The 27,717-nt window shown below is 40.2% G+C and overlaps 1 protein-coding gene across 1 annotated transcript in view; it reads right to left on the bottom strand.

Annotated features, from left to right (window-relative positions):
* Window positions 1-5,765: 5,765 nt before the first annotated feature.
* Window positions 5,766-27,717, bottom strand: part of LOC105989984 (chromosome unknown open reading frame, human C1orf87) — a 68,627-nt gene continuing 46,675 nt past the window's right edge. The window contains exons 8-11 of the mRNA XM_013022269.1: window positions 24,209-24,270; window positions 16,298-16,377; window positions 12,660-12,867; window positions 5,766-5,926 (exon numbers count right to left, since the gene is read on the bottom strand). Of these exons, the coding sequence (XP_012877723.1) occupies window positions 5,766-5,926; window positions 12,660-12,867; window positions 16,298-16,377; window positions 24,209-24,270 (511 nt within the window). The remainder of the gene's footprint in view (window positions 5,927-12,659; window positions 12,868-16,297; window positions 16,378-24,208; window positions 24,271-27,717) is intronic.

Genomic DNA, 27,717 nt, shown 5'->3' with positions numbered 1-27,717 from the left:
CTTTGCTCATCTTGTGTGTCACACCTAAAAATTCATCCCTGCCCCTTCAATGCTCCACCCACTCTCTTCCAGGGTAGTTCATTTTCCTTTGGCAAGATGTGACTGAGTCTTACTCTAGGAAGCCTTCTCTAATGACAGTTGTGAACCGCGTGGCTCTTAGTGATGGCTGAGCTTTCAGCTTCCCATCTCACACAGCACTGAGGTACCACTGTTCTCTACAGCTTCGGTGTCAACGGTCTTTAACATCCTGTGAGCTCCACCTTATCATTGCTACGGGGCAGGTACCCAGCACAGCATGAGCACAAAAAGGTGATTGAGTGAATGGGTAGATGGGTAAGGATGACAAATGCTCCCTTCTTTCTAAAGTATATCTGTATTTTGTCTATATTATTTGGAACAGACTCAGATTAGCAAGCAACCAACCTAGGTGGATAGGAATTATCCACCCATTTGTCACCAGGATCTCAGAAAAGGGTGGAGGGGACGCATGGCCTTGGCTGCATTATAGTGAGAAAGACTGAATCAGGAGCCTGTTAAGAACCAGGACAAAAATTTATCAACAGATTGCTTCTAGAAGTATCAGAAGAAAGTGCAAGTTAGTCAGTGGTACTTGGGTAAGAGCATTGCTAAGGAAGAATGGATACACATTTTAGAAATCCATCCAGACCATTTTCTGAGGTCTGGTTCATAGAAGCTACTTGGCAAGTCCTAAATTGCACAAGCAGAATACACAGGCTGACCTCCTCTGTCTTGTCCCCGCATAGAAGAGCCCAAGCAGATATCAGAAAAAAGCTGTCCTCAGGATATTGCACATTTCTCTGTGTTCTCACAGGGTGCTTCAGAAATGGGAATATATTCGTGTAAGTTATGATCACTTTGCTCCTTTTTCTAGCCTCACCTCTTCATAACGTAGAAATAGTTCCTACCTCTAGGGGCTGACATACACAATTGTTGAAATTACGGAATCTGACCTACAGCATGTGCACCCTATCAAGTCATCTTTCGCTTAGCTTAGATTCATAGAACTTCGGCATGAGGTCAGGGAACCAAATTTTCAAATGTAAGTGTCATGTGGGACCAAAGTTCCTGGAATCCTGCCTGTCTGGTTCATGGAAATGGGAAGATCTACTCTTGCAAGCTAGATCCAAGCTAGGATGCAGTTGGATTGCCAGATCTAGTAAGGAAGAGCTATGCGGAAGAAAGACAGGTCCCATCTCTAACTCTCTTGACTCAAGAGCAAAGCCACATAACTTCTCTGAACCCCTGTTTCCTCACTTGAAAAGGCCATCTCTCTTCTCATGTTACATCCTATTTCTGGACACTCTTAGTGTTGTTCTGAGCACTGAGGCACATTTGGAAACACACCCTAGATGAGATCGAGGCCACTGAAATTGACCTGGTCAGAAGCCAGTTCCTCTAGGAGGCATGGCCAATGGTGGGTACCTTCTTGTCTCTTCATTCTTTCTCCCACATGCTGAACCTAAGGGCAGGTAATGCAAGGCTGAGTAAGGAGGAAGTATTGTTTTTTTTTTTTTCCAGAGAATTACACAGTGAAAGTAAAAAATAGAGGATGAAAGTCAGGGTTTGGGTTATGGAGAATTTTGCCAGATTTATTATTTTTTTTTATTTTTGGGTCCGGTCGTGGGGCCTGAACTCTGGGCCTGGGCGCTGTCCCTCAGCTCTTCAGCTCAAGGCTAGTACTCTACCACTTGAGCCACAGCGCCACTTCCAGCTTTTTTCTTTTTGCTTATGTGGTGCTGAGGAATCGAACTCAGGGCCTCATGCATGCAAGGCAAGCACTCTACCACTGAGCCACCTTCCTAGCCCATATGGAGAATTTTGTACAGTGAAGAGACATATGACTTAGACTTGGCAGAATACATTATAATTCAACAGTTAAGAATGAGGAAAAAAGAAGCTGGGCCCCAGTGGCTCATGGGTATAATTTTAGCTACTCACAAGGCTGAGATCTGAGGATCACAGTCTGAAGCCAGCCTGGGCAGGTACATTTGTAAGATTCTTATCTCCAATTGACCACACTCAAAGAAAAGCCAGAAATGGGACTGTTGTTCAAGTGGTAGAGTGTTAGCCTTGTGCACAGAAACTCTGGGACAATGCTCAGGCCTAGAGTTCAAGCTCCAGGACTAGCACCAAGAAAACCCCCCAAATCATCATGTCTTTAGAAAACAGTGGGCCATCCATGTGGCTGAAATAAAGAAGGAGAAATGTTGGGCATATGAAGTAGGAAGGGCTGGGCAGTGGTAGGACAAAGTAATGCAATGAGATGCTGATTTCCAGAACAGGTTAGCTAGGCTGCATTTGGTCATGTTTGGTGGCAATGACAGCTCTTTAGTCAGAATGCAGTTTTGTGACACTTGTTTTCAATGATTCTTTAATGGTTATTTGTTATCCCCTACAAATCACACCTACCTAGAGATGATCCTGACATACTGGCAGCTCACAATCTAAGACCAAATATATGCCTTGGAAGTAGTTAATGAATCCATTGGTGTTTTAGGTGGTTTGGAAGATGAAGTGTTGGAACTTTACCTATAATGGTATTTCCCATCATACTTTGCATAGATCTAGTTCTGAGGGATACTAAATTATTATTTGAAAATAAAAAGTACATTGGTAAAAAATACACTGGAGACATTTCTTTCTCTCACTGTGTTCTCATTTTCCCAGGGCATGTATAAGTAAGTGCTTATCGCAGCCATACCATTATTTTTCCATTTGCCATTATGGGTTGTGCCATGGGACAGCACAAAAGATCTGTTGGAATTCTATCCTTCCAGGGACTCAGGACACAGGTTTTGTTGGCACTAGAATCTTTACAGTGGTGCTTCAGGTCCCATGGAGTCCTCATGGTGGGCCCAAATTTACTATGTGAGTATTGGGCATAGAGATATGAGAATATCATAGTGAAAATTAGATCAGACATCCAACTCATGTATCATTAATCTATAGACCAAAGGACACTACAGATTGCCAGCAAAGCAAAGCTAGGGAAGTGGCTTGCAATGGATTTTCCTTCACAGCCCTTTTGGAAGGAACTACCCCTGAGGACACCTTGATTCTGGGCTTCTACTTTTCAGATGGTGAGACTACATTTCAGTTGTTTACTCAGCTTGCAGCATTTTGTTACAGTATCCTTAGAAAATAACTACATAACACCGTTGTCTAAATTTCTCTCTTCTGTACACACTCCCTTTTGCAAACTATCCCTTAAGCAAGGCCTGGCACCAGGGGTTACAGTGCCAATGTTTAAATTCTGTCTGACCTCAGGGAAGGTGGGTGCTTATTTTAGAAGGACAAGAATTCAGAGTCTGTCTGAGAGTACAAGATGCCAAGTAGTGAGATCCATGTCCTTGAAGATATTCAAGCACATGGAGGCTGAAAGAAACTCTACTTCAGGCGAGTTCTGTGAGAATGCTGACAGACAGCTTTGCCTGTTGTAATCTTCCAGGAGCTGGCCCATGGACCAGTACTTTGGAATTCTGGTGAGATAAAACCTGGGAACATGTCTCCCTTGTGTAAGCGTTGGAGACAGTGTGGGAGAGTGGCATGCGTGTTTTGAGCAAGGGCTTAGTACCAAGTGCCAGTTGCTCTTCACTGGATAAGTCTCACTCGGCCTTTGTCAGAGCTCAATCTGCTTGTGAATTTGTCTGGAATCCATTCCCAGCAGCGCCATCTGTTCCTGATTGTCCTACCATCTGACCATTTACCCTTTGTCAACCACCCCCCTCCTCTGGGCACCCTGACTGCCAGTTGGAGCCCACCCATTGTCCAACCTGGAAAAACTGAGTCTGAGGAGAAAACCGGACAGGAGTGAGAGGAGGACAGACACATGCCAATGGTGGTGGCATTTCAGGCCAAGATGTATCTGGGGAGATCCCAAGCCTTCACACAGAACCTGGAGAGAGAGCACGTAGCCAAGGCAGAGCCATATTGTGCCCCAGGCAGCCTGATGGCTCCACAAATAATATTGACTCCTTTTGTTTGGAAACTTTTGTGGAGGCTTCCCACTTCCCAACACACCACCCTTCAATGCTGGGCCTCCCCCCAATCTACTTTGCCTTTTGCAGGGTCGGTCCGTGGCCAACTGTGCCGGCAGATGAGGGCCCCTCCATGCTAATGAGGGGGGCCATGGCTGGCATTCCTGAGACACCCAGGCTCTCCCTGAACCGCCTTTGTTGCTAAGGAGCCTTGGAACTGCAGCTGAAAGGCTCTTACGAGGGAGGGAGTGAAGACAGGGAGAGAAGAAAGGCAGACATTTGTTTTCTGAGCTTCACAGTTCCCTGGCCAGCTCGAAAAGCAGTCCAATTTCTGATCCCAATTAGAATATCAAACCCCCTTGTTATTGTTTCTCCTAATGATCTTGGGAAATTCCTCTGAAGAGTCAGCAAGCACTTAGCAAATGCTTTGGACTGTGCCCCATTGTGCTTCTGGTTGTATAAACCACACCAAGGCAACCTGAAAATACCCTTTATTCCAGCCCCCAGGGTGGTGGTGGAGCTGGGGGACTGGAAGAGGGCAGAGAGTAGCTGGGTTTTCAACATGTTCTTATGGGGGCTCTGTCCAACAGCGTTCCCTAGGCACCTACTCTGTGAAGAATCTGGGCTCTGTGATGGAGAGGCAAAAATGAAGATGGTGGTCCCCAATTTGGATTTACTGCCAAACTTCCTAGAGAGACAATGAATTCTGTAGGTTATTTGCTGTAACTGTCTGTATGGTGTTGTCTGACAAAGAGTTCCTCACTGGTTCTAATCCTACCACAGTTACTATTAGACCACAAGTAAATAAACAATTACTGTGTGTCTCAGGTTCTCATCTGCAGGATGAGCACAGCAACCTTCTAGTTCGTTTGCTAAGAGCAAGTGCAAGCAGAAAATAAAGAACAGGAATGAGAACAAGTCTTTATTCTCTATTGGCTCATGACCATTTCCAGGTAAAAGAGAAAAAGGTCTATTAAATAGCATAAAGTAAAATACTGTGTAAGAATAAAATACACTAATTTCACCGCATGGACCATGCCTGTGTGCCAGGTGGAGTGGGTTCTTATCTCATTGTACTTCCTGGGAAGATAGTGAAGTACTGAGGATCACACACCTGAGAGACAGTCTGCCCATTGGTGAGATCCTGCCTTTGACATTCTGAATTCTCACCATCTTTAAAAGGCCAAAGCCCAAGGCTCTTAGAGAGATGTGGTTCCACAGTTGACTCTAAGCAAGCCTCATCACACAGAAACATACCCAGAAGGTTCTACTGGAGAAGGTGTCTCAAGATAAACAGACACATGGCTTTACTACTCAGCCTCTAGTAGAAGCTCACACTGACACAGCCATAGGGAAAATGCAAAATGCTACTTATCAAAGAGAGAGGGAAAAAGAAGGGGAGACAGAGACAGAGAGACAGAGACAGAGAATGATGTTAATACCTAGAAGTGGGGCTTGCAAACACCATCATTATTTAATCAGCAGTGTTGAAAAATATCAAACATACCATGTTAATAATATGCTTTATTATCATAGAAAAGCAAAGTAAGTGAGTCCGTATAATATTAACAAAGAAAAGTGGTATCTCTTCTGGTCATTCTGAATTGCTGTTGGGCAAACATCATAGTCAGCAACCAAGGCCATGGATCTCAGTCTCATGGATCTCAGCTCTGATAATGCCGGGGCCACTACATTCAGGCTGGTTTAAACACATCCGGGTTCAAAGTGAGTTGAGAGTGATGTGTGCCCTCACAGCATGGCCTGGCATTACAGCTCCTTCAAGTACCGCAGAGCTGGCTCCAACACCAAATCTTCCCCTTTGCGAAATTTCTGCAAAGCCTGGTTGATTTTCCAAGGGCTGAGGGACAGGTTGTAAATGACATTGTAGTTATGAATTAGGCGTCTGGCTCGTTCCTTCTCCAGAAGCCCTGTGAGTAGATTGGATGGGTGGCGGGTTTGTTAAAGAGAAAGGGGAGAATAAAAAATATGAGCTCAAGTGACTTTGAGGTGGACACTAGGTATTAAGCTTTGAAACTTTAAGCATCTTAAAAATCAAATGCCACCTTCCAAAGTATTTAGAGTCCCAGATGTGCGACTGAGATTTTGGAAGGAATTTCTGTGTGACTTGGGGAGGGACAGGAGATGAAGTCTAATAACCATCACAGATAAGTTCTAAAGCAATTTAAGTTTGGCCTTATAACCACACTACTCCTTAAAGACTCTCATTTTTAGTAGTTGTACAAAGTGGTGACTACTCAACAATGCATCTTGATCAATATCACCCCTTCAATCATTCTCCATCATCTTTTCCAATCTCCCCTCCCTTCAATTTTCTTAGTCTCATAGGACATGCATTGAACATGATGACTACATTCTTCCCCACTTCCTCTCATTTGTCTAATCCCTTCCTTTTCATTCCCTTTCCCCCCATTCTCAAGTACCAGCTTCCTGGGTATTCATTTTGTTGGACTGTGAATTCGTTTTTCTAAGGGGTTACACCCTTTGAATTTTCCCCTGCATAAACCGGAATTTAGTTAATAGGCTTGTCTACACTTGCATACAACTCCATATGAGCCACACAACTTTTAAAGCCAAGTCTTGAAAGTTTTGGGGTGCGTAGTAAAAAAAGTTTTTTCCCCTTTTTTTGTTTTTTTAAAAAAATCTTATCAAAGTATACAAACATGTTCCTACACATGCAGGGTTGAAACAATGCCTTTGAAGTGCATTTCCGGACAGGCATTCCCTGTGCTGTTTTCTAGCTGGGAGCTCCTAGGAAAATTGCTTTGCTTCTCAAGGATCAAAGTTTGAACCTGTGACATAGAGCTAGGGCTACATACCAGCTCAGGATACAGTCTGATACCCACACACTACACAGGGCAATGCCAGCCAATGCTGGAAGGTTAGGGAGGCATGGCAGTTGTTGAGAGAAGTTTTAAATGTACATCTAAGTATCATCAAAGATCACCAACTCATTCATATGCCTGAATCATGAGCTTAGATACATGACTTGGAGAGTATAAGGAATTTATAAAGCTGGGCGCTGGTGGCTCATGCCTGTAATCCTAGCTACTCAGGAGGCTGAGATCTGAGGATTGCAGTTCAAAGCCAGCCTGGGCAGGATGAGACTCTTATCTCCAATAAACCACTCAGAAAACTGGAAGTGGCGCTGTGGTTCAAGTGGTAGAGCGCTAGCCTTGAGCTGAAGAGCTAAGGGACAGCACCCAGACCCAGAGTTTAAGCCTCATGACTGACCAAAAAAAAAAATTATAGAACTGATCTGCTATTTCTGGAACTTGCTGACCCATTGGGAAACTGAGTTATGCCTAATATCAATTAGAAGACAACTACAAAATAATAATAATGACAACACATTATTGGATAAGATTTACTATACTTTACCAAGCATTTTGGCAGTATTAACTCATTTAATCCTCCCAACAATCCATTTCACAAAGGAAGGAACTGAGATCTAGCATCTCCACATGATTTGATCGAGTTTCCTCATACAGCGTTGCCTTAGGAACGAGGGGGAAAGACAGGGATTCAAATATGCTTCATATTGTTTCCTCATATGTTTCTTGAATTGTGAAGACATCTGTTACAATTGTCAATAAAGAGCTTTCAAATATCCTTTCTGGAAATGAAAGATAATCCCCTGTGCTCTTTTTACTCTCCATTACCTATACAGAATGCGATTTTAAAGTTATTTCTCCAAAAGCCTAGAGGCAATGCTTCATTTTAGAGAAGACCTTTATTAGTCCTCCAGAGCTGGGCAGTGGTAGATAACTTGTCATTCTGGCTTGACATACCATGGAGAGGTGTGCTTTCCTGTGAAGAGAGCGTGAGGCCGATTCTCTTCTAGCACCTGTTCTCCTCTGGGAGTTCTTCTAGACTTAACAGTAAGCTATATGTTCAGGTGAACTTCTGTTTTATTCTGTTCCCATTTATTTATTGGTTGACTTGTCCATTTTCCCTGAATCAACTTCATTCTTTACCTTAGACTATACACAGCTTAGAAAGTCTCTGCATTGAGTGTTTGCTCTTAGGTTTTTCTCCCTTTAAACATTTCCCTAGATCCTTCTTCTGGAATTGTAAGTCAATGGCAATGATGTAAGTTTCTGGCTACAAGTTTTGGGATTTTTTTTTTTGTGTGTGTGTGTGGGTCCAGTCATGGTGCCTGAACTCTGGGACTGGGCACTGTCCCTCAGCTCTTCAGCTCAAGGCTAGCACTCTACCACTTGAGCCACAGCACTACTTCTGGCTTTTTTCTTTTTGCTTATGTGGTGCTGAGGAATCGAACCCAGGACCTCATGCATGCAAGGAAACGCTCTACCACTGAGCCACCTTCCCAGCCCCAAGTTTTGGGATTTTTTAAAAAAGTTTCTTTTGAACCTCACTTTAAATGTTATAAAGAAAGAATTAAATTTTGTGAAAAATCAGTAAAATAATTAGCTCTTAGTACAGTGGCCAGTACTTGTAAGTACTCATTAATGCCAAGAATCACAAGAAGACAATTATAATAATTAAATTAAGAATACTTTTTAAGTATATATGTATACATTGAAATGAAATAATTATTATGCTACATGACATTTAGTTCATATTCTAATTAGAAATACAAAGTAATGTCAAAATTTTCATCTAGAAATTCCAGTGGTATCATTACTTTTTCCTGTCATCTTTGCCATTGGTAGAGGTTCTTAGTGTGAAACGTTCAGTGAAATTTAGATCTGTCCGAATTACTCTGCCAATGGGGGATGGTCCAAAGTGGAAACCTAAAATATCCCTAACAATCTGTCTTAGTGTTAAAAAGTCTGTCCTTTTGCAGCCAGAACCAAAACACAGGAGTTAATAAGAACCACTTTAACATCCACTTCATGGTTACAGTTTATAGAGAGCTGCCAAATATTTTATCTCATCTGATCCTTTCTCAACTCCAGGAGGCATGTTTTATTAATCCCAGTCCTAATTTATAGATGAAACTCCGAGAATTTACATGACTAGCTTTCAGGACTCAACAACTAGTGGAGTCTGGGACTTGTCCCCAAATCTTCTATTAAAAAAAACAAAAAAACAAAACCGCATGTTCTTGTATGTCTCTAGAACTGGCTCTAGTGAGTCATCAAATACAGCAAGGATTGAATTATGGCCACACTTCCTACTTGCTATCCTCTGTAAACAAGGGTCCTAATACCTTCATCAAGTGTTGATGTGAGAACTTGGTGACGAAGTGCATGGAAAGTCCAGGACCCTGCAGAGAATATCCTTCCAGGCCTCCTGCCACCTTGAACTTGAAAATACTTTGTATCTAGCCTTTGGTTCATTGGGCCACTTCCAAGTGCACTATTTGCTCAGACATTTATCCCAACCATACTTCTTTCTTTAGCAAACATGACCAGTTATTCATAGTCATTCTTTATTTCTTCTCCTCAAGGCTATTTTCTTGACAAACCCATTAGAGGGTAAGCGCGGTAGGTTCCCAGAAACAGTGATTTGATGATGGATAGTCTGCCTTCATCTTTTTGGATGAAGAACACCCTGGCCTACATATTTTCTTGCACATAATAAAGCACAGTGATTCATCTGTGAGTAAAGGAAGTGTCATCTGCTCCGCGTCTAGAAGGAGGCCTTCATGGTCTGTGAAATGCTGTGGCTAATAAACCAACCAAATGACCTCAGTTAATCCTCTTTCCTCATTAAAGACAGTTGTCGACGTTCCCAAATCTGGCTGACACATTCCTTGGCTGTTGAGGAGCTAATGGATTTCATAGAAACAGAGAAAAAATAGGCATAAACAGTGAAGAGGCCATGAGAAAGGCATTTCAAATCTGCCGGAATCTGTCTCCAAAGTCAACAGAACTTCATTTTCCCTCAGAACTATTCTGTTCCTATGAGAAAGGTCCCACTCTTTGGGGAGTCTCTTAGCAACTGAGTTTCTGATTTTATGATCCATCATCTATCAATCCCACTTGACATCTTTTTCCTTAGGCAACAATTTTTCTGTCTATGGAGACTGGTTTTTATTTGATTGTGTATTACTTGTAACTTCACCACTCCACTCCTAACGCTGATATGCACACGTAAACTCAGCTGTTCATACCTTTTACATCTTCTTTCTTTCAGAATCTTCTCTAGATATTCTAGCTCAGCTGGAACATCTTTTGGTGGATTCTAGGTAGAGGAGAACCCTCCATCTAAGCTCTGATGATTCGTAAGTAGGGTAAATTTTACCCTCCTATGAATCATGATCTAATGTACACTTCGAAGACTGTCAGATTCACCCTGTACCCCATTATGCTTCTGCTCAACCTCTAACCTTTGCAGAACATTGTCTCAGATGTCCTATCCAACTCCAAAGTCTTCCACACTTCATCTTTAAGTACCAGTCTCCATCTTCCCCAGAGCCCTCTCCAGTACCCCTGCTTAATGGAGAGCTTCCTCTTATTTCATTTCTTCTTAAAAATTTTCAATTGATATAAAATTATACATATTTACAAGGCATACCCTTGATATGTATACTTGATAGATACCAATATAATTAGCAGAGACATATTTTTCTCCTCGAATATTTATCTTTTCTTTATAGGGAAACAAAATCCTTTCTTCTTGCTTTCTTGAAATACATATCATTATATATAGTCACCCCATTGGGTAACTACACACAAACTTTTCTGCCATGTCTATCTGTCTGTTGTCTTTCTTTTAGAGACACTCACTTGTGTTCATCTATAATAATTTATTCTCTGCCATTATTTTCTTTCCATTTTTAACTGTTCTTTCAATCTCTGTAGCTTGCATATGATAAGAAGTTTCAATTGGAGACCATGTCATATCCTTTCTCTTGGTCTGTCCTCTAATATAGTGATGGGATTATGAAAATGAATCTTTTACATTCAGTTTGGGGGCTATTTTCTCTTTCTTCAGAAAAATTATTAAAAATCCTGCATATAATATGGTAGTTATATTTTGGGTGGTCCTAGTATTAAATTGCTTTGGAAATAATGTAACGAAAAGATCAAACCAAAAGAAAAGGCAAATTAAGATTAAAAAATAAACACATACAAAGTAAGCGGAGGCATTGCTATTGTCGTAAGGTTACTTTTAGAGAGTACTAAGGTTTACCTCACCCCCTCCTGCGGCACACTGCAAACCAGCTCAACAGTTTCCATCCATGTACTTTTTTTTTTTTTTTGTCAGTTGTGGGGCCTGAACTCTGGGCCTGGGTGCTGTCTCTCAGCTCTTCAGTTCAAGGCTAGCGCTCTACCACTTAAGCCACAGCACCCCTTCCAGCTTTTTCTGCGTATGTGGTGCTGAGGAATCGAACCCAGGGCCTCATACATGCAAGGCAAGCTCTCTACCACTGAGCCACCTTCCCAGTCCCCATCTATATACTTTTACATTTGTTCCCTCTTCCTTACTCCTAGATTTTGAACTAGTTCTAGACACTTTCTTTCTCATGAGTACTGCAACAGCCTCCTTTTCCCTCTCCTCTCTTATTTTCTTTTTCATCCTATGTTTCTTTCTGAATGACAACTTCATCAAACCATGCCTGGGTTTAGAAACTCTGAATTAAGTCATGTTTGCAATTTTCTGCTCTGGCATCGAATCATTTCACTCTGTGGCCCCTTTTATATTACTGTCCTGATCATTTAGTATTCTTTGAATGGTTCCTATTCTGCCAGAGTTGAGCTCCCTAAAGGGGCTTCCTGCATAGCATTTTGCTTGGCCAGTCTTGCACCTTTGCCAAAAAAGTTTCTCTATATCACTCCTTTGTGCCTAACTGCACTTACTGTTTAATACTCAAGTTAGCATTTACAGAACCTTCTTTGACCCCAAGAAAGGATTCTCCTTCCTTGAAATCTCCACAAAGCATATTCTATTGGCACTTACCATCTTCTACTCTTGGATTTGTTTAAACATGACCATTCATTTGCCTGTTCCTTACCCAGCTCCAAATATTTGTTGAACAGTAGGTACTGGGCATAAAAAGTGATATAGTCTGCTGGTGAAATGGTAGTAAGACTTCTGATTTTAAAATGCAATGTATCAAATATGTTAGTGGATGTTCAAGAATCCTGAGGGGCCAGGTGAAGGCTGTCTGATAACTCCCAGAGAAGTGCTTTGTTCTAACACAAAAGATATTTAGGTATTAATTAACAGGTAGACAAGTTGGGGGTGGGGTAGGAAGCTCAGATGGAAGGGTTAGGTTTAGGAAAGGCGCAGACATAAGGCAAAGCAAAGTGTGTGTGAGGAATGGGAAGTGACTCATTCTGACGTGGTGGAGCCATTCAGAGAACAACAACAGTATGAGGAGAAATGCATCAGGTGGGCAGAATTTTGCCTGGCTAAGGACCTTACGGTCATTCTAGGACAAATAGGGGGCCAGGAGATATTTTAATTTGGACAATTATAAGATTGGATTCTGGATTCGATTTGGGTAGTAAGTAGAATGAAGGAAGGGTCAGAGACAGGAAGTGACTATCAGTGGGGGATGCTTGTCTGATTCATCTCTGTATTTCTTGATGGTGCTAAGCACAGTGCCAAGCATATGGTTTATATATAAATCATATTACCTGTAGGAAAGGAATAAAAGTGTGGTGTCCCCATTTTGACTGAAACACAAATAGATAGGCATGGCAGCTTTTGAAATGTATACGTCACCTGTGTTTCTGGGATCACACAGGTAGAGGGCGTTTTCCAGCTTTCTGAACCTGTCTATCCACATCTCACATTCTTCAGGCTTGTTCTTCGTGGTTGGGTTCATGGGAGGCTGGGAGGCCGGCCTGATCTTCAAAGAGCTCAGAGGATCTTGTGGGGCTGAAGTCTCCGCAAGAGGGCTTTCTGGCTGCTCTTTCTCTTCTGGAATTTTCTACCAAAATAGCACAAGTATTTCACTGGCAACAATTCACCATCTAGAGTTTCTCCAGACTCTTGGCCAAAGATGAGGCCACACAACTAGGAAGATTTATTGTAAGGTCTGGCTTTGGAGAGTAAAGATGTATTTTAAATGCTCAGTACCATGGGACCATATCTGCCAAGTTTTTCTGGATGCAGACTTGGTTAAGATTTTATTTTTAAGAGAAAGGTGACATCATTACTTTGCTTCAGTTTTTCATTTCTGACTCGCCACAAGCAAAGGAACTGAAAGTGGCTAAGGCTTTTCCTGATGTTTTCTTCGAAGGATAATAGTGAGAACTACAGGGAGTAGGCTTTCCTGCAACCTTTGCACACCCTCTCAGGGGGGTAACTTCTGTAAGATCAGAACTAGGGTTGGAAACAATACTGATACCCTCTTAGGCTTGTGGGCCTATGTTAAAGGATGGATAGTGTGCTGAAATAGTCATTTAACAAAGGACGTACAGAGACCCAAAAAGTTACTTGATGTACTAAGATTGCACAGATATAAGGGCAGATTCAAGACTACATGCAGGGCATAGAGATGATGGCTACTTTACATAGGTATCCTAATCCATGCCTAGTGCAAAATGAAAATGAAATAGAGAAGTTATCCCAGGAGTACCATGTAGAGAGAGTGGGGGTCTATTCTCTGCTCTGCCTTTGTCTGTTTGTTTTCACCCCAAGAACATCATTCATTGTTCCTCCACTCTGTCTACCTGACAGCAGAACGGCCACGTTCTACTTGCATAGTTCAAAACTGGGCATTTATTGCAACATGAGCAAATAAATATACCGTCCAAGAATTTCAGTTATTTTTATGAAAGAGAAAGACAGAAAGGGAGACCAATAGAGATCATTCTTTGTGAGATGCTGAAACTCTGAGGGGTTGTCTACCTGAATACTAGAAATGAGAAGTGAAGACTGAGAGTCAACAGCAGGAAAAGAGAAGCTGGAATGGAATGTCCTGACAGTGCACAAGGTCCTGGTGTTAGTGCATTGCTGATGGCTGTCTGTATTTAATGTAATATGCTTCTTGATCCTTGGAGTAAATTAGGCTGCTAGGCTTGCGCATTGCAATCTAAATGTCCCTTAGAAAACGATTCCTCACCTGCACTCCCTGATGCTTGGAAATGTTTCAGTCTTTGCAATTCTGTACAATGGTCTCAAATTTCTCACCTATAAAAAGATGCTATATTCTGATGGAAATTGGGGTGCTGGGGCACAGTGGCTCATTAGGAGGTTTGCCATTCAAGAGCAGCCATGGCAAAACATTAGTAAGACTCTGATCTTAACTAGGCAGTGGTGGTACACTTCTGTGGTCCCAGCTATTTAGGAAGCATAGGTAGGAGGTGCAGGTTGGAGGATCACAGTCTGAGGCTGGCCTGAGCAAAGATGCAGGGTCCCATTGGAAAAAATAACTACAGCAATTATTGTTGGAGGATTGACTTTCTTAATGTGTATAATGCCTGTACCATCAAAGACAGAGAGAGAAAAAAGAGGAAAAAAAGAGGAGGAAGTGGAGAAGGAGGAGGAAGAGGAGGAAGAAAAAGAGGAGAAAGAAGAATTACCACAAGAAGCCAAAGTTCTGAGTTGGGTCACAAACATGAATACAGCAGTTGAAGGAAAAGCAAAAAAGTTTTCATTTAGAAGAGTATTGATCTTATGCATTTCTGGAGATTTGGGTCACTGTAAAAATCCGATGAGAACTTCAGAAAAGCTTCCCAGATGAACACACATATGTGAACATTTTGAAAGATGACTTTTAGTGAGATCCAAGATGACTGTGAGTCTCAGAAGCTGATTCTAAGCCATGTTATTTTCTTCAGATAGTCCAATGCTGCCTGAGATTTGTAAGGATGTGACTAAGGCTCAAGCAAGTACTTAAGTAATGAACATGGCTCCATGTATCTTATTCTTACCCTATCAGGAGCTGTGAGAATCTCTTGTTTGGCGCAAATGAACATTTATGTTCTTCTTGCTTATTTCTCTATCTTAACTTCTTTGAGTCCTACGTATACACCTTTTCCTTTAGCCATAAACGACCAGATAAAGAAAAAACCCTGATTTTTAAATGGCTTTATCTTCTTATAATGCTGTTCCATCTGTTATAAAAGCATTTCTTGTCATCTAGCCATTATCCAAGAAGTATCTCACATTTCTATAAAGTCTTCCCTGAACACCTCAGCTAGGAGAGAGGCAATTACATTGCAGTGTCTTTGCCCATTAGGGTCCTCATCACTGCATTTGTTGGGGTCTTCTTCCAATAGATATTTGGAGACTGTAGGCATGTGAGTGCTACTGATGAATCTACTCTCAAGGTGTAGCAGTGGCTTGCACACAGTAGGCTTTCAATGAATGAAGGAATGAATGGTTTTCTCTGGAACAATAGGAACATTGCTTTTCTCAATCCTCTGCTTTAGTCTTCCCTTTTAAAAAGTGGGTCAATGAATGTTCCCTATACAAGAATGTGAGGAGAATTAGTTATTGCTGAGATGCAATAAAATCCTCAAAGAAGAGGCAAAATAAAAGAGCAAAAAAATTTTTTTTGATAATCTTATTCACAACAGGCTTAGCATGCAAAGAGAAAAGCATGTGCTGTTGTTTCTTGCATAACAAGAGGCTTGCCAAAATGGATACTGTTTTCTAAAATATTTCAATGTGTGAAGTGCTTGAGAGGCCTCCTGTCATTTTAAGATGAATTATGTTCTAATCTGGGCATTTAAAAACACAACAACAATAGAAAAACTGGGGCTGTTTTTCAATTCTACAATGTTTCCTGGCTCAGTGTTGAGAATATTAAAATGGATTTGAAAACTGCTTGCCAAATATTTCCTCCTCCTCCTCCTCCTCTTCCTTCTCCTCCTCCTCCTCCTCCTCTTCCTCCTCCTCCTCTTCCTCCTCATCTTCTTCCTTTTTCCTCTTCCTTCTTCTTCTCCTTCTCCTTCTCCTTCTTCTTCTTCTTTCAAATTAGAGAGACTGTTACATTTTAAAATGTGTTGTCTGGGGAAAAGTCACCCCGTTTTCTGGAAGTCAGAGTTAAGATGTTAAATAGGTCTCATAGCCTCTCTTTATTTTAAGGTCAGATGATGGATCTGTCACCAGCTTGGGAAGGACACGTGCACACATCCTACAAGGGCAATTTCTTATGGCATGTGGCCATCCCAACACCATGTGATAGCAAGAGGGTTCTGCATGCCATCTAGCATAACAGTTAATCCACACTTCTAGGAATTCTTCTCTGTCTAGGGGGAGTCTTAAAGAGAGGGGGAGTCTTAAAGAGAGTATGACATCAAGGACTTAGAAAGAAAAAGCTCCCAGGGGAGAGCCCCACCAAAAAACAGAGGAGATCAGGTCAAGGACCCGTGGGACCTTCCTCTAACTCTTTATACCCAGGTACCTACCACATGTTCAGTTTTGCATTCATCTATCTTGTGGACCCAAGGCTTCCCTGGAGTGGTAGGGGAATCCTTTGCAATCTTCCCTAAACAAGAAAAAAAAAGACATGGAAGGGTTTAGTTCAGTCTCTTTGTTTAACACATGTATATAGAAGATAGCAATCATCGGGCCAGAGGCCAAGGTGATGGTGCCTGTGCATTCCCCCTCTGCTACTTTCTGTTGAAGAGGTGCTGTATGACAGAGGTGCAACCAGTATCTCCCACTCCCCACTAGTGTTCTGTCCAGATGCTACTAGCTGTAGCCTGTTGTCTTCAGGAATAAAACAGATTTCCTTGAATTCAGGCATACAACCCCACAAAAACCTACTGCAGTCTTTGAACAGTTGGGTTTGCATGTTAGCTACTTCCTTTATTAGAGGCATGGCACTAGGTACATTACTCAACCGATTTGTGCCTCAGTGTCTTCTGTGAAGTGGGGTTAATGATACCTACAGGTTCTTCTCAGGATTAAATGGACTAGAAAGTCTAAAGCAAGAGCCTGGGGTATGGTTTAATGAATATGCAATAATACTGTTATCTGGTTAAGGGTATTTTCATCAATAAATTCCCATCTCAGACATAAAACCTTTTTTTTTTCTTAAGACAGGCTTTTAGCATTGTAATTATGAGTCATTATGTACTGCTATAGTGTTCTCCACCATCCAGCATTAGAGTGTGTATGGAGGGCATACTTGTGAAATAAATGAATGGTCGTGTGCCCTCCCCTATCTGACTCAGGTGCCATCCAGGGTAACCCTAATTAGATGTTTAATGAGGGTCATGATAACAACCAGTTAGGGCAGTAAGTACCTCCCAGGCAGATCTGACTTGGCAGGTTGAAAATTTGTCAAAATAACCCCATCATTACCTAGTAGCCCTGGCCTCTGCTCATTATTTCACCCAAGATACGTAGAAATAGCTTTTCTATTTATTGTAGGGGGAAAAGATTTCCAATGGTAGGGGTGGGCACTTAGAATGAATCTACGCGTTGTATGTGAAATAGGGGCAGGAATACTGAACTGTGATGTCAGACCAATCAGAACGTTAAACCATGAGTTTTCATTTTACCAGCTATAAAACTTCAGATCATTTCTTTCCATCAGTGAAATTACACCTGCATAAGTATTATATGAACTATTTACTCTAGGGAAGAGATACAAACACATCTGTGGTGGTGTTATATGACCATAAGCAAATCTAGTTAACCCAAAGAAGAACTAATATTACCAGATGCCAAACTATCTTTTTCTCGACACTATCCTTTTAAACTTTTTATTTTCAAAGCACTACCCTTTTAAGAACAGGTTCTAGAACCCAGACTTTGTCCCTATCCCAAGTTCCTTTCTACTATCGATCATTTTCAAAGTTCCATTAGAAGAAAATACATACTAGTCTACTTTCATTTCTTTTAAGCTTCTTGTTCTTCCTAATAGTTAATAGCATATAAAAAGGTAACGGTTTGCATGTGTAAACACTGTTTGGGAGACTTGAGGCAGAGCTTCTTTTTTATTGTTTGTTTTTTTGAACACAGCAGGAAGCATAAATAATAACCATCTGTCTAGTCTGCCAGTTGAAGACATGTATAGGAGGAAATAAGCCAAGTGTGTTTCTAGAGGTTTCCAGGTGTGGAAAGGGCCAGGTTTTACAGGGCTTCCAGTGGACTCTGATAGTTACATAGCCAGCCCTCCTGTCTGCTCCTACTAATGACCTGAAATCAGTGGTCTCTGGAGGTGGCTTCATTTGAGAGCCACTCAGGGAGCTTTAAAAATGACCAGTGCTCAGCTTCATACCATTCCAATTAAGGAAAAAGAAAATCTCAGGCGAGGAGAACTCAGCTCAGTACTTTTCAAGGAAATCCCTCAGTGATTTTAAAGTGCAGCCAGAGTAGAGGACCATTGCCTGAAATAAAGGTTTTCTGGCACTTCAGCTCCTCTCAATGGAGCTTTTGTGGGAGGAAAATTAGATTAAATTAGATTAAATAAAAACAGCAGACATTTTCTATATATTCTAAAGAAAAACTGACCCTGTGATGTAAAATTTATGCCCATTTGACAGATGAAGAAGTTCAAGCAGTGAAACTTTCAGTTATCAGTTGTCTTGAGACAACAGGAGTAAGTTTAGGTTTATATTTCAGAGCAAACTTTTCTTTTCTTTTTTTTTGGTCAGTCATGGGACTTGAACTCAGGACCTAGGCACTGTCCCTGAGCTTTTTCGCTCAAGACTAATGCTCTACTACTTAGATGCATGGTGACACTTTTGGTTTTCTGGAGCTTAATTGGAGATGAGTCTTATGGACTTTTCCTGTTGGGCTGGCTTTGAACTGTGATCCTCAGATCTCAATATCCTAAGTAGCTAGGATGATAGGTATGAGCCACCAGTACCCAGCCCAGGACACATTTCTTAATTGCTTATTAGATGTTAGGCTGTGCCACAACCGTCAATAAATCAGAGTTTTCTTGTGGACTGGGCATTCTAGTGGCAAGAGCCAACAAAGAAATTCATATCATTAAGTATTATAGACCCAGCTAGAGCCAATTGTGGAGGTGGGAATGAGTCCAGCTGCTGACAGAAATGCACTCAAGACCTCCACAGCAGTGATGGTTAGAAGAATGTTGAGCAGCATCAGAGGAACAAGAGAGCCGTGAAAATACTTGGGAACAGAGCACTTAAGAAAAAAAAAGTTACAGCTAAGACCAAGGCCTTAGTGCAGGGAGTAGTGTTTAGTATACTCGAGAGGAGAGGGTAGCTGAAGTGAAAGGAAATACCATGGACTGAAGACAAAGTTCCTTGTTTGATTTCCCCCGTGAGCATTCCCTCTTCGGTAATTTCCCTTATTGCTGTCCTCTCTGGTGATAGAATGTTTTCCTCTGTGAGGACCACACCTTCCCTATCCCAGTGCCCTATGGTTTGATAGGGTTTGATTTCTAAGTTCAGCTCCATGCTGGGTCTGATTATTTTAGCCTTCTATTCAATCCCAATCCTCATGTCAAACTCAAGTTGAGCCTCCTAGTTAGAGAGGAGTGACTTGCTACTTATCCAGTGAAGTTCCTTCCTTGGCAGGACATATCAAGAATGTTGTGGGGCTGTGACAACCAAAACTAACCTATCTGTTTGGATGTTGAAGAAGGAGTTCCTGCAGCTACCAGGTTTGTGCTATGGAAAGCCTATAGTTGATGCCAAAACTTGGTAAAGCAGAACAGAGAGCCAGAAAGAAAGCACACCCTTGATGATGACATTTGGATGGCCAGATCAAGCCAGGCTGGTGGTATTTGTTGTGTCAGACTTTTCATCTAAATGATCCAAAAATTTCTCTATTGTCTAAAGCCAACTGAGATGGCTTTTCTATCCCTTCACTGTAAGTAGCTGTATGGTAATTAGACTGAATTTTTAAAAATTAAATGGAAGCCAACCATTTCCCATTTACCTTTGTTTTCTATAATGATATTTCTTCAAGAAATGTTTGAGACCACTCTTCCTTCACTTCCAAATTTCCAAGCATCAGTAGCCATACTGTGCAGCTCAGCCCTTTGCTCCTCCTCTTCCTCTCCCTCACTTATATTCTTCAGATTGAGAAGAATGAAATCAGTAGCCATATTAGTTTAGATGCTAGACTAATATCATGTTTGGAGGGCCTACTTTTGATTTGGCCTTCATGGGATTTCATAGCACTTTTTGGATCTGTGACTTGAAGTGTTTCAACATTTTGGGGCATTCCTCTTAATTGCTTCAAATTGTTTCAGTTCTATTTACTTCCCCTTGCCTTCTGGCAATAGCATGTATGTTGATGTTGTTACCATTTCCTATATGTCTCGTGTGTACATTTTTGGAGGTAATGTATCCTTATTTCTCATCTATGTATTAACATAAGTATTTCACACCGAACTATATTCCAGTCCACTAAACCTCTTATCAGTTATTCCAATCCTCTGTTAAACCCATATTTTGGGCTTTTTAAATTTAGCTTTTGTATTTTCTAGTTTGTATGTTCCAGTTGATATCTTTTATAAATTTATACCTTTTGTTGAAAATTCTTCAGTTCATAATTTATTTCTCAAACTTATTAATATTACTTTTATTATTAATTTGTTTCAAAATCATGGCACTGTTTACATCAATTCTGGTAATTTTTTAGTAAAGCTAGACTTTTCATACATCCTGTAGAAATTTCATATGATGTTGTCACATACAGAGAGCTTTATCCCCCCCTACTGCTTAATAATTTAAGTTGAATTTTAAATAAGGACCTTCAAAAGATACTCTTGAATTTTATCTGATGTTCTAGTTTTGGTCTTCCAGGAGATTTGATCAGACCCAAATGAATCTACTCTTATCATTAGTGCCAATCACAGATATAAAGTATTTATGTGAAAACAATATATAGTCATTAAAGAACAAGTCTACAGGATTTTTTTTTGGTCCATCATGGGGCTTGAACTCTGGGCCTGAGCACTGTCCCTGCGCTCTTCAGCTCAAGGCGAATGGTCTACCACTTGAGCTACAGTGCCACTTCCGGTTTTCTAGTGGTTTTTATTGGAGATAAGAGTCTCGCAGACTTTCCTGCCTGGGCTGGCTTTGAACCGTGATCCTCAGATCTCAGCCTCCTGAGTAGCTAGGATTACAGGCGTGAGCCACCGGCGCCCAGATGTCTGCAGGATTTTTATGATTGCAAATAAGATAAAGTTTCAAACAAAAGAAGTACATATAAACTGAGTGACTTTAATCAAATGATCATAGCATATTTTAAACAAAAGAGACCATAGGAATGAAAAACTCAAAATTCTACACACCCATGTTTGGGTGGGGATAAAGAATATACAAATTAAATATGTCACTCAGTGTTTAAGATCATGTAAGCAGTGATACAGAAACAGGAAGAGATCAAAACATTAACTTCCTCAATGAATAGTAGATTATCATACAACAACACCACCACTCCAGCTTGTTACCCTGGACAGTGATACACTGGCTAAAACTTAACAATACATTGCTTGTTTTCCTTGTCAGACTTGTCATCCCATAAGATCAATAAGACTTGTTTCTCTTCCTGCCTTCCTTCCTTGCTTCCTTGCTTGCTTGCTTGCTTGCTTGCTTGCTTCCTTTCTTCCTTCCTTCCTTCCTTCCTTCCTTCCTTCCTTTTTCTCTCCCTCCCTCCCTCCTTCATTCACTTTGCTTTTCCTCCATTTTAAAATTGAAAAAATAAATCAAATTAAAATAAAATAAATGATCTAGGATAAAATGGTTATTTAGCTACAAAAGTGACACTTACATTTTACAGATTCTTTTTATGCCCTATCATATCCTGTATGCTAAATCATGTTTCTTTAACATTTATATGTTGAAGTTCTAATGTTCAGTACTTTGGATTGTGGCTCAGACATAGAGCCTTTAAAGCAATGATGGCTAAAATAGGCTGCCAGGATAGTTTTTTTTTTAAATCCATTCTGACTGATACCTTTGTTGAGAATGAGAAATCTGAAAACAGAGAATAGATGTGTGTGTGTGTGTGTGTGTGTGTGTGTGTTGTATGAGCACACACACACACAGAGGAAAAGTGATGTAAAGACAGAAAATATCTGTCCAGCACTGGGGAAGGATTGCTGTTACAATTGTTTCTGCATTCTCAACAAGAGCCATGTATGAATCATCAGAGGATAACAGACACCCTCATTGGTCACAGCATTGACCAATGGAGATCTGTATGATACACCTTGCAAACTCAGCTGTGTGGTGCCTTTCTAAAGTAATTTCTTCATTTACTTGGCAGTTTCTTAGAGATCTTAGACTACCTGTATAGTGGCACTAGCACCCAGCATGCCTCTGTGTAGTGTGATATCCTCAACCTTAAAGATGTACTGCATCCAACATATTTACTAAAGTCTGGATATTTCCAATAGTGATGTATTGAATTGTGTGCCCTTTCCCAAGTTGTATTCAAGACCCAATTACTGGTACCTGTGAACTGGCCCTTATTTGGAAATAGTATGTACAGATGTAATCAAGTTAAGATGAAGTCATTCTATATTAGTGTGGACTTTAAATCCAATGACTGATATTTTTATAAGAGAAAAAGAAGAGCTAGAATAGATTGAGGTACAATAGACAGAGGAAACACAAAAGAAGGCCACGAGATGGCAAGGCAAACACTGGATTTATACAGTGACGAGCCAAGAGAGAACTGGGGCTACTAAAATATAGAAGAGGGAAGAAGAGTATTCCATGGGGCAACAATAATGACACTTTGATTTCAAGTGAGAACTACCTTCTTTGTGAGAGAGGAAACTTTTCATTTAAGCTACCAACATCATGTTTTTGTTACAGCCACCCTAGGAGATGAACACATTCAATATTCCCTTAATTTTTCAACATTATGATACTCATATATAAGTAATCTTTGTAGTGAATTTACTACTTGAAATACCCAGTTAGGTCCCTACTTTTCTACACAGATATAGACGGATGTATCTACTCTCCAAAAACACACACACACACACACACACACACACACACACACACACACACACACACTCCCTCAGTACCTTGTATTTTGATTCAAAGTCATTGATGGATGTAGTAAATAGAAAAACTGCAGCAGCAGATTAAAATCAATGCATATTTTTTCACCTGTCATATTTAAAACTTGCTAATTGCTAAATATTTTGCCCAATTTACTTTATAATTTCACTTAATAATATGTCTTGGAAAATTTCCTGTTGCAGCTCAATTATGTTATTTTGCAAGTGCGTTGTTTTATAAGTTGGTTGAATAGTGATTTAATTAAATGATTCTTGAAGGGTCTTTTAATTGTTTCCACCTTTACAAACAAAAAAATACCCTGACATATAAGTGGGGATCCCTTTATTTAGAATGCTTTGCATCTTTACATTGAGGTAGTATTTGAAAAGTCATAAACATTCTGGAATTGATTTCAGTCTGTATCCACTAGAGTTGGCCTAATCAATTGTTATCTGGGCTTGATCACCCATTAGTCATAGTAAATGTGAGATTCAAAAAGTTAGGATAGTGGAAGATTTGCTCTGATGTAGTTGATTATTAAAAATTAAAGAAGAAATTAATTTCACTGATGTTGCTTATAAAAGATTATTGTACCTATCTACAAATCTAGGACTAGGGGATAAAAGAGAAACATACTTGTCTTTCTTAAATAAAATATGGCAAATATCCATGTAATATTGACATGGTCTATAACAATTATCCTGCCAATGGTTTCATGAAAGATAATCTGGTCATAAAAATAAGCCAATAGAAAATAACAGGATATATTTTATGATAATAATGTTAATAATTATGGATCTGTATAATTATGCAGAGCTTATATGAGTAACTCTTATACTAAGAATTATCTTTATAAAGCTGTAATCTAGAACTGTAAAATATTTTCAATGTAATGTAGTCACCAAGTCCACATAAATTAAAAGTAATATATATATATATATATATATGATATATAAAGGACACACTCAACATATACATTTCATATATATACATATTTGCATATGTTGCAGATGCTTTTGGTGATTATCAGGAGAATAAACTAAGACAAAAATAAAACCAGAGCAACTGAAATTATGACAATACCAAGTTATTCAGTTAAGTATGCTGACTTTATCTTAAAGGGCTACCACTGGGGAATGCCTTAAGATAAAATAAAACTTGGCAAGTTATGCCTTTTACGATCCAACTAGCCTAGAAATATCTTCATGAAGCAATGGTCACTCCAATTTTCTTTCACTGGTGAGCCATTTACACTTTGGGAAAGAATGAGAGGAAACTCAACAAGCAAGCCACTCATGCTAAGCAGACAAGTAAAGAAAGCTGCTGGGAAATAGAAGGTCTTTCAAGAGGAATACTGGACCTCACCTGCAGGCAAATCAGGAAAATCTGAAGAAGCTTGTCTCAGCAATTCAACAAACTTCTGCCATCTGTGTAAGGAAAAGAGATACAATCTTAGTAATAAATATCATTATCCTGAAAGAAGACACAGAGAAACTTTATGTTAAACCTGTTTAGGAGAGTTTTTTGATACCTGTGTCATTCAAGGTTTAATTCAGGAAGCAGAAACTACTTTAGGTACCTACCTTAGAAAATTAGGAACTCTGAAAATTATTGCAAGGAAAATAAGAAAAAATATGACTGCAAGAATCAGTGTAGCTGTTTACATTTGTCATCCGAGCACTTGGGAGGCTGAGGCAGGAGGATTATATATTTGAAGAAAGCCTCAGCTACATGGTAAGGTATTGTCTTAAAATATCAAAGAGAAAAGAATAGAACTAGGATATAGCTCTGGGAGACTGTTTTGCCTAGCAAGTGCAAGGCCTTATGTTCTATCCACAGCAACACATGTACACACACACACACACACACACACACACACACACACACACACACACACACACACCTTTGCAAGGCTTGTAGCCTGGAGATTGAGATCTGCTGTCAGTTTGGGGTCTGCCCTCAGTGGCTGTGGTTCAGAGATCAAGGAACTGCAGGGAAACCTGGCTGGTTCCTATTACACTAAACATGAGGTTTGTGACTATTCAAGGTCAGGTAAATTCTGGCCACTGGAAAAACGAGTACTAGCCAGTTTCTGGTGTTATTACTGCTGAAGGGAAATAAGTATATACATAAACTCTGTACCATCACCCCTCTGATTCCCTTTTCACCTCTCTCCTGCAATTGCATCTTGGTGTCACAGAGATTTTAGAAATGTTTTATTCAGCTCTCACAAGTATGGGAAGAATTGCAGCACAGAGCAGAGCAGAGAAGGGGACAGATAAAGTGCCAAATGCAAATAGATAATGTATGAAGAATTGTCCAAGAAAACTACATTATTAATAATAATTAATAATAATAATAATGCCTGCAAGTGACAATCAGGTAGCCACTGAAGTACTTCAGCAAAGCTGATGGTAAAAATCATTTATATTTTCTTACCTAGCATTTATCTTCTGCTTACATGCTTTCCACTGTGTTTTGGGATATGGTGTGTGCTAGTACTATAGTTGAAGTCCCATACTTTGCTCTAGCCAATTGTGTGACCCACTTGACCTAATTTCCATCTGTCATTTTTCCTATTCCTTCTTTTCTCCTTCTTTTCTGTCTTTGTCTCAGAGATATCATTAATTTTTTGTTCTGCTCCTTCCCGAAGTTTTAATGTTCCCCCAATAGTCTTAGTTATTTCATAGCCTTTAAAATATTTGCTTTTGTGTAGATTAGAAAAGACAGCTTCTGTTGTTAGCAAACAAACTGCAAGTGACAAGAACTTTGATTTCTGTCTTCCCCATCAGAAGCACATCAAAACTAGAGAGTAGATTGAGGCTAGACTCTGGTGCTCAGGCTTATAATCCTAGCTACTCAGGAGGCTGAGATCTTAGGATCATGGTTCAAAGCCAGCCGAGGAAAGGAAGTCTGTGAGACTTTGATATCCAATTAACCACCAAAAAAGGCAAGAGTGGAACTGTAGCTCAAGTGGTAGAGCAGTAGCCTTGAGCACAAAAGCTGACCAAGAGTATCAGTCTCTGAGTTCAAGTTCCACTATTATTAGCACACACAAAAATGTTGTGTGTGCATGGTGGCATGCTCCCCTAGAAATCACATACTGGCCTGTCTCAAAAGGAATGTTAGATCACCTCCCAAGCCTATTACCTTTCTCTACTTTCTGAATTGTGTGTTCTAGGCTAAGGGAGAGTGTGGGTAATTAGATCTGCTCAGCTTGTGCTTGCCTTTTTGTCTTAGCACATCTTGCTCCTTCTCCCAACAATTCTCCCCCATTTCTCACCATGTGAGTTCTTGGAAATCCTGCCATGCCAAGTAATGGAGACTAGCGCTGAAGAGCCAGCTCTATCCAGATTGCTAGAACAGTGCGCTCCATGACTTAAAAGGGTGACTTCACAGCCGTCCCTTCAGAGTACTGAGGTTCTCAACTCCATCCTAAATGTACAAAAACCAGCAAGATGGAAGAGGCAGCCAAGAAGCCAGTGCCTTCAGGAGCTGGACCACTCTGCTGGGATTGTGTAATGGCATACATATTTACGTCTTTCTAAAATTCATATGTTGACACTCTCACAATGTATTTGGAGGTGGGGCCTCTGAGAAATGGATAGCTCATAGAGGCAGATCTCTTACAAATGGGATTAGTTTCCTTACATAAAACCTGAGAGAGACTCCTACCTCTTCTGCCACAGGAGTTCACAGTGGGGAAAGGCTGCCTGTAAGGACTCTTATCAGTCTCTAGAAAAATATGTCTGTTGATTATAAGCTCCCCAGTCTATGGGGCTTTGCTGAAGAAGGACAAATTGACCAAGACAGGTTGCCATGACTAAATACTTCAGACCTTGGGTAAAAATTTAAGATCAAAAGTTCAGGTCAGCAAAGGGAAGGAGATGCCCAGCTCCTCAAATCCAAATTCTAGTCAATACCAAGCCCAGGTGAAACTAGCTCTGCATTAGGCAGTTTAAACAAAGTCTTGTGCCTAGTTACAATTCTGGGAGCTACTGGTGCTTTAGAACTTATAACGTCACTATAATATAGAGACTAAGAGCTAATTCTCAAGCTCAAAACTCTATGCTTAGCCTTACTGATGAATTCATTTGTGGGTTACATATCGTTCTTAGGCTCTGTATATCACTATCTTCCTTTAAAACACATAATTTTGCCTACTTCATGGGGCAGATAGAAGGATTAAAAGTTAATATTTAGTAAGGCACTTGGAACACTGTTTGGCATGTAGTAAGCCCTATACAAATGTTGACAATACATAATGGCAACAATACCTTTGTATTATTATTATTATTGTTATTGTTATTATTAAATGGAAAAGCCAGACCCAACCAACATTGAAAAACTCTAATAGCTATTTTCTAATACTTTTCCTATTCCTTTAAAAAGGTAATTGCTGAATCAGATACCTCATGTTTCCTTTATCTCTAAAAATCCTCTAGTTGTTCCTAGGCTTAGCAAAACCAGTTCTTTTCAACTTGATTGCACCCTCAATAATGGGCCAGATGTGTGTGGTAAGTCCTACTTGGGGCTGTCTCAATTGCTCCACTCTATTTACCAAGCTTGCATGGTGGCTTCATTAATTTTTCCCTCCCCCAACACAATTTGGCTTGGATGCATGTATTTTAAACCATTTGATTTTGCCAATACAATTTTAGAGTATTAGTTTGCCTCCTGTTCTCTCTGTCTCTCTCTGCTCTCCTTAATTACCATTTATTACAAAGTCACACACAAAAAACATTAAATGTGCATTCTGACTTCATGTTCCTGGCCAAGAACAGGGATAATCATTTCTATCCAACACAACCTGAATTCATTTTACATAAGGGTGGATTCAGAGGAGAGATTTGAAATCGTAATCAAGTCTTTCT

The sequence above is a fragment of the Dipodomys ordii genome, unplaced genomic scaffold, assembly GCF_000151885.1.
Source record: "Dipodomys ordii isolate 6190 unplaced genomic scaffold, Dord_2.0 Scaffold61, whole genome shotgun sequence".
Taxonomy (NCBI): domain Eukaryota; kingdom Metazoa; phylum Chordata; class Mammalia; order Rodentia; family Heteromyidae; genus Dipodomys; species Dipodomys ordii.
Note: the sequence above shows the minus strand (reverse complement) of the source record. Positions and strands in the feature narration are given on the sequence as shown.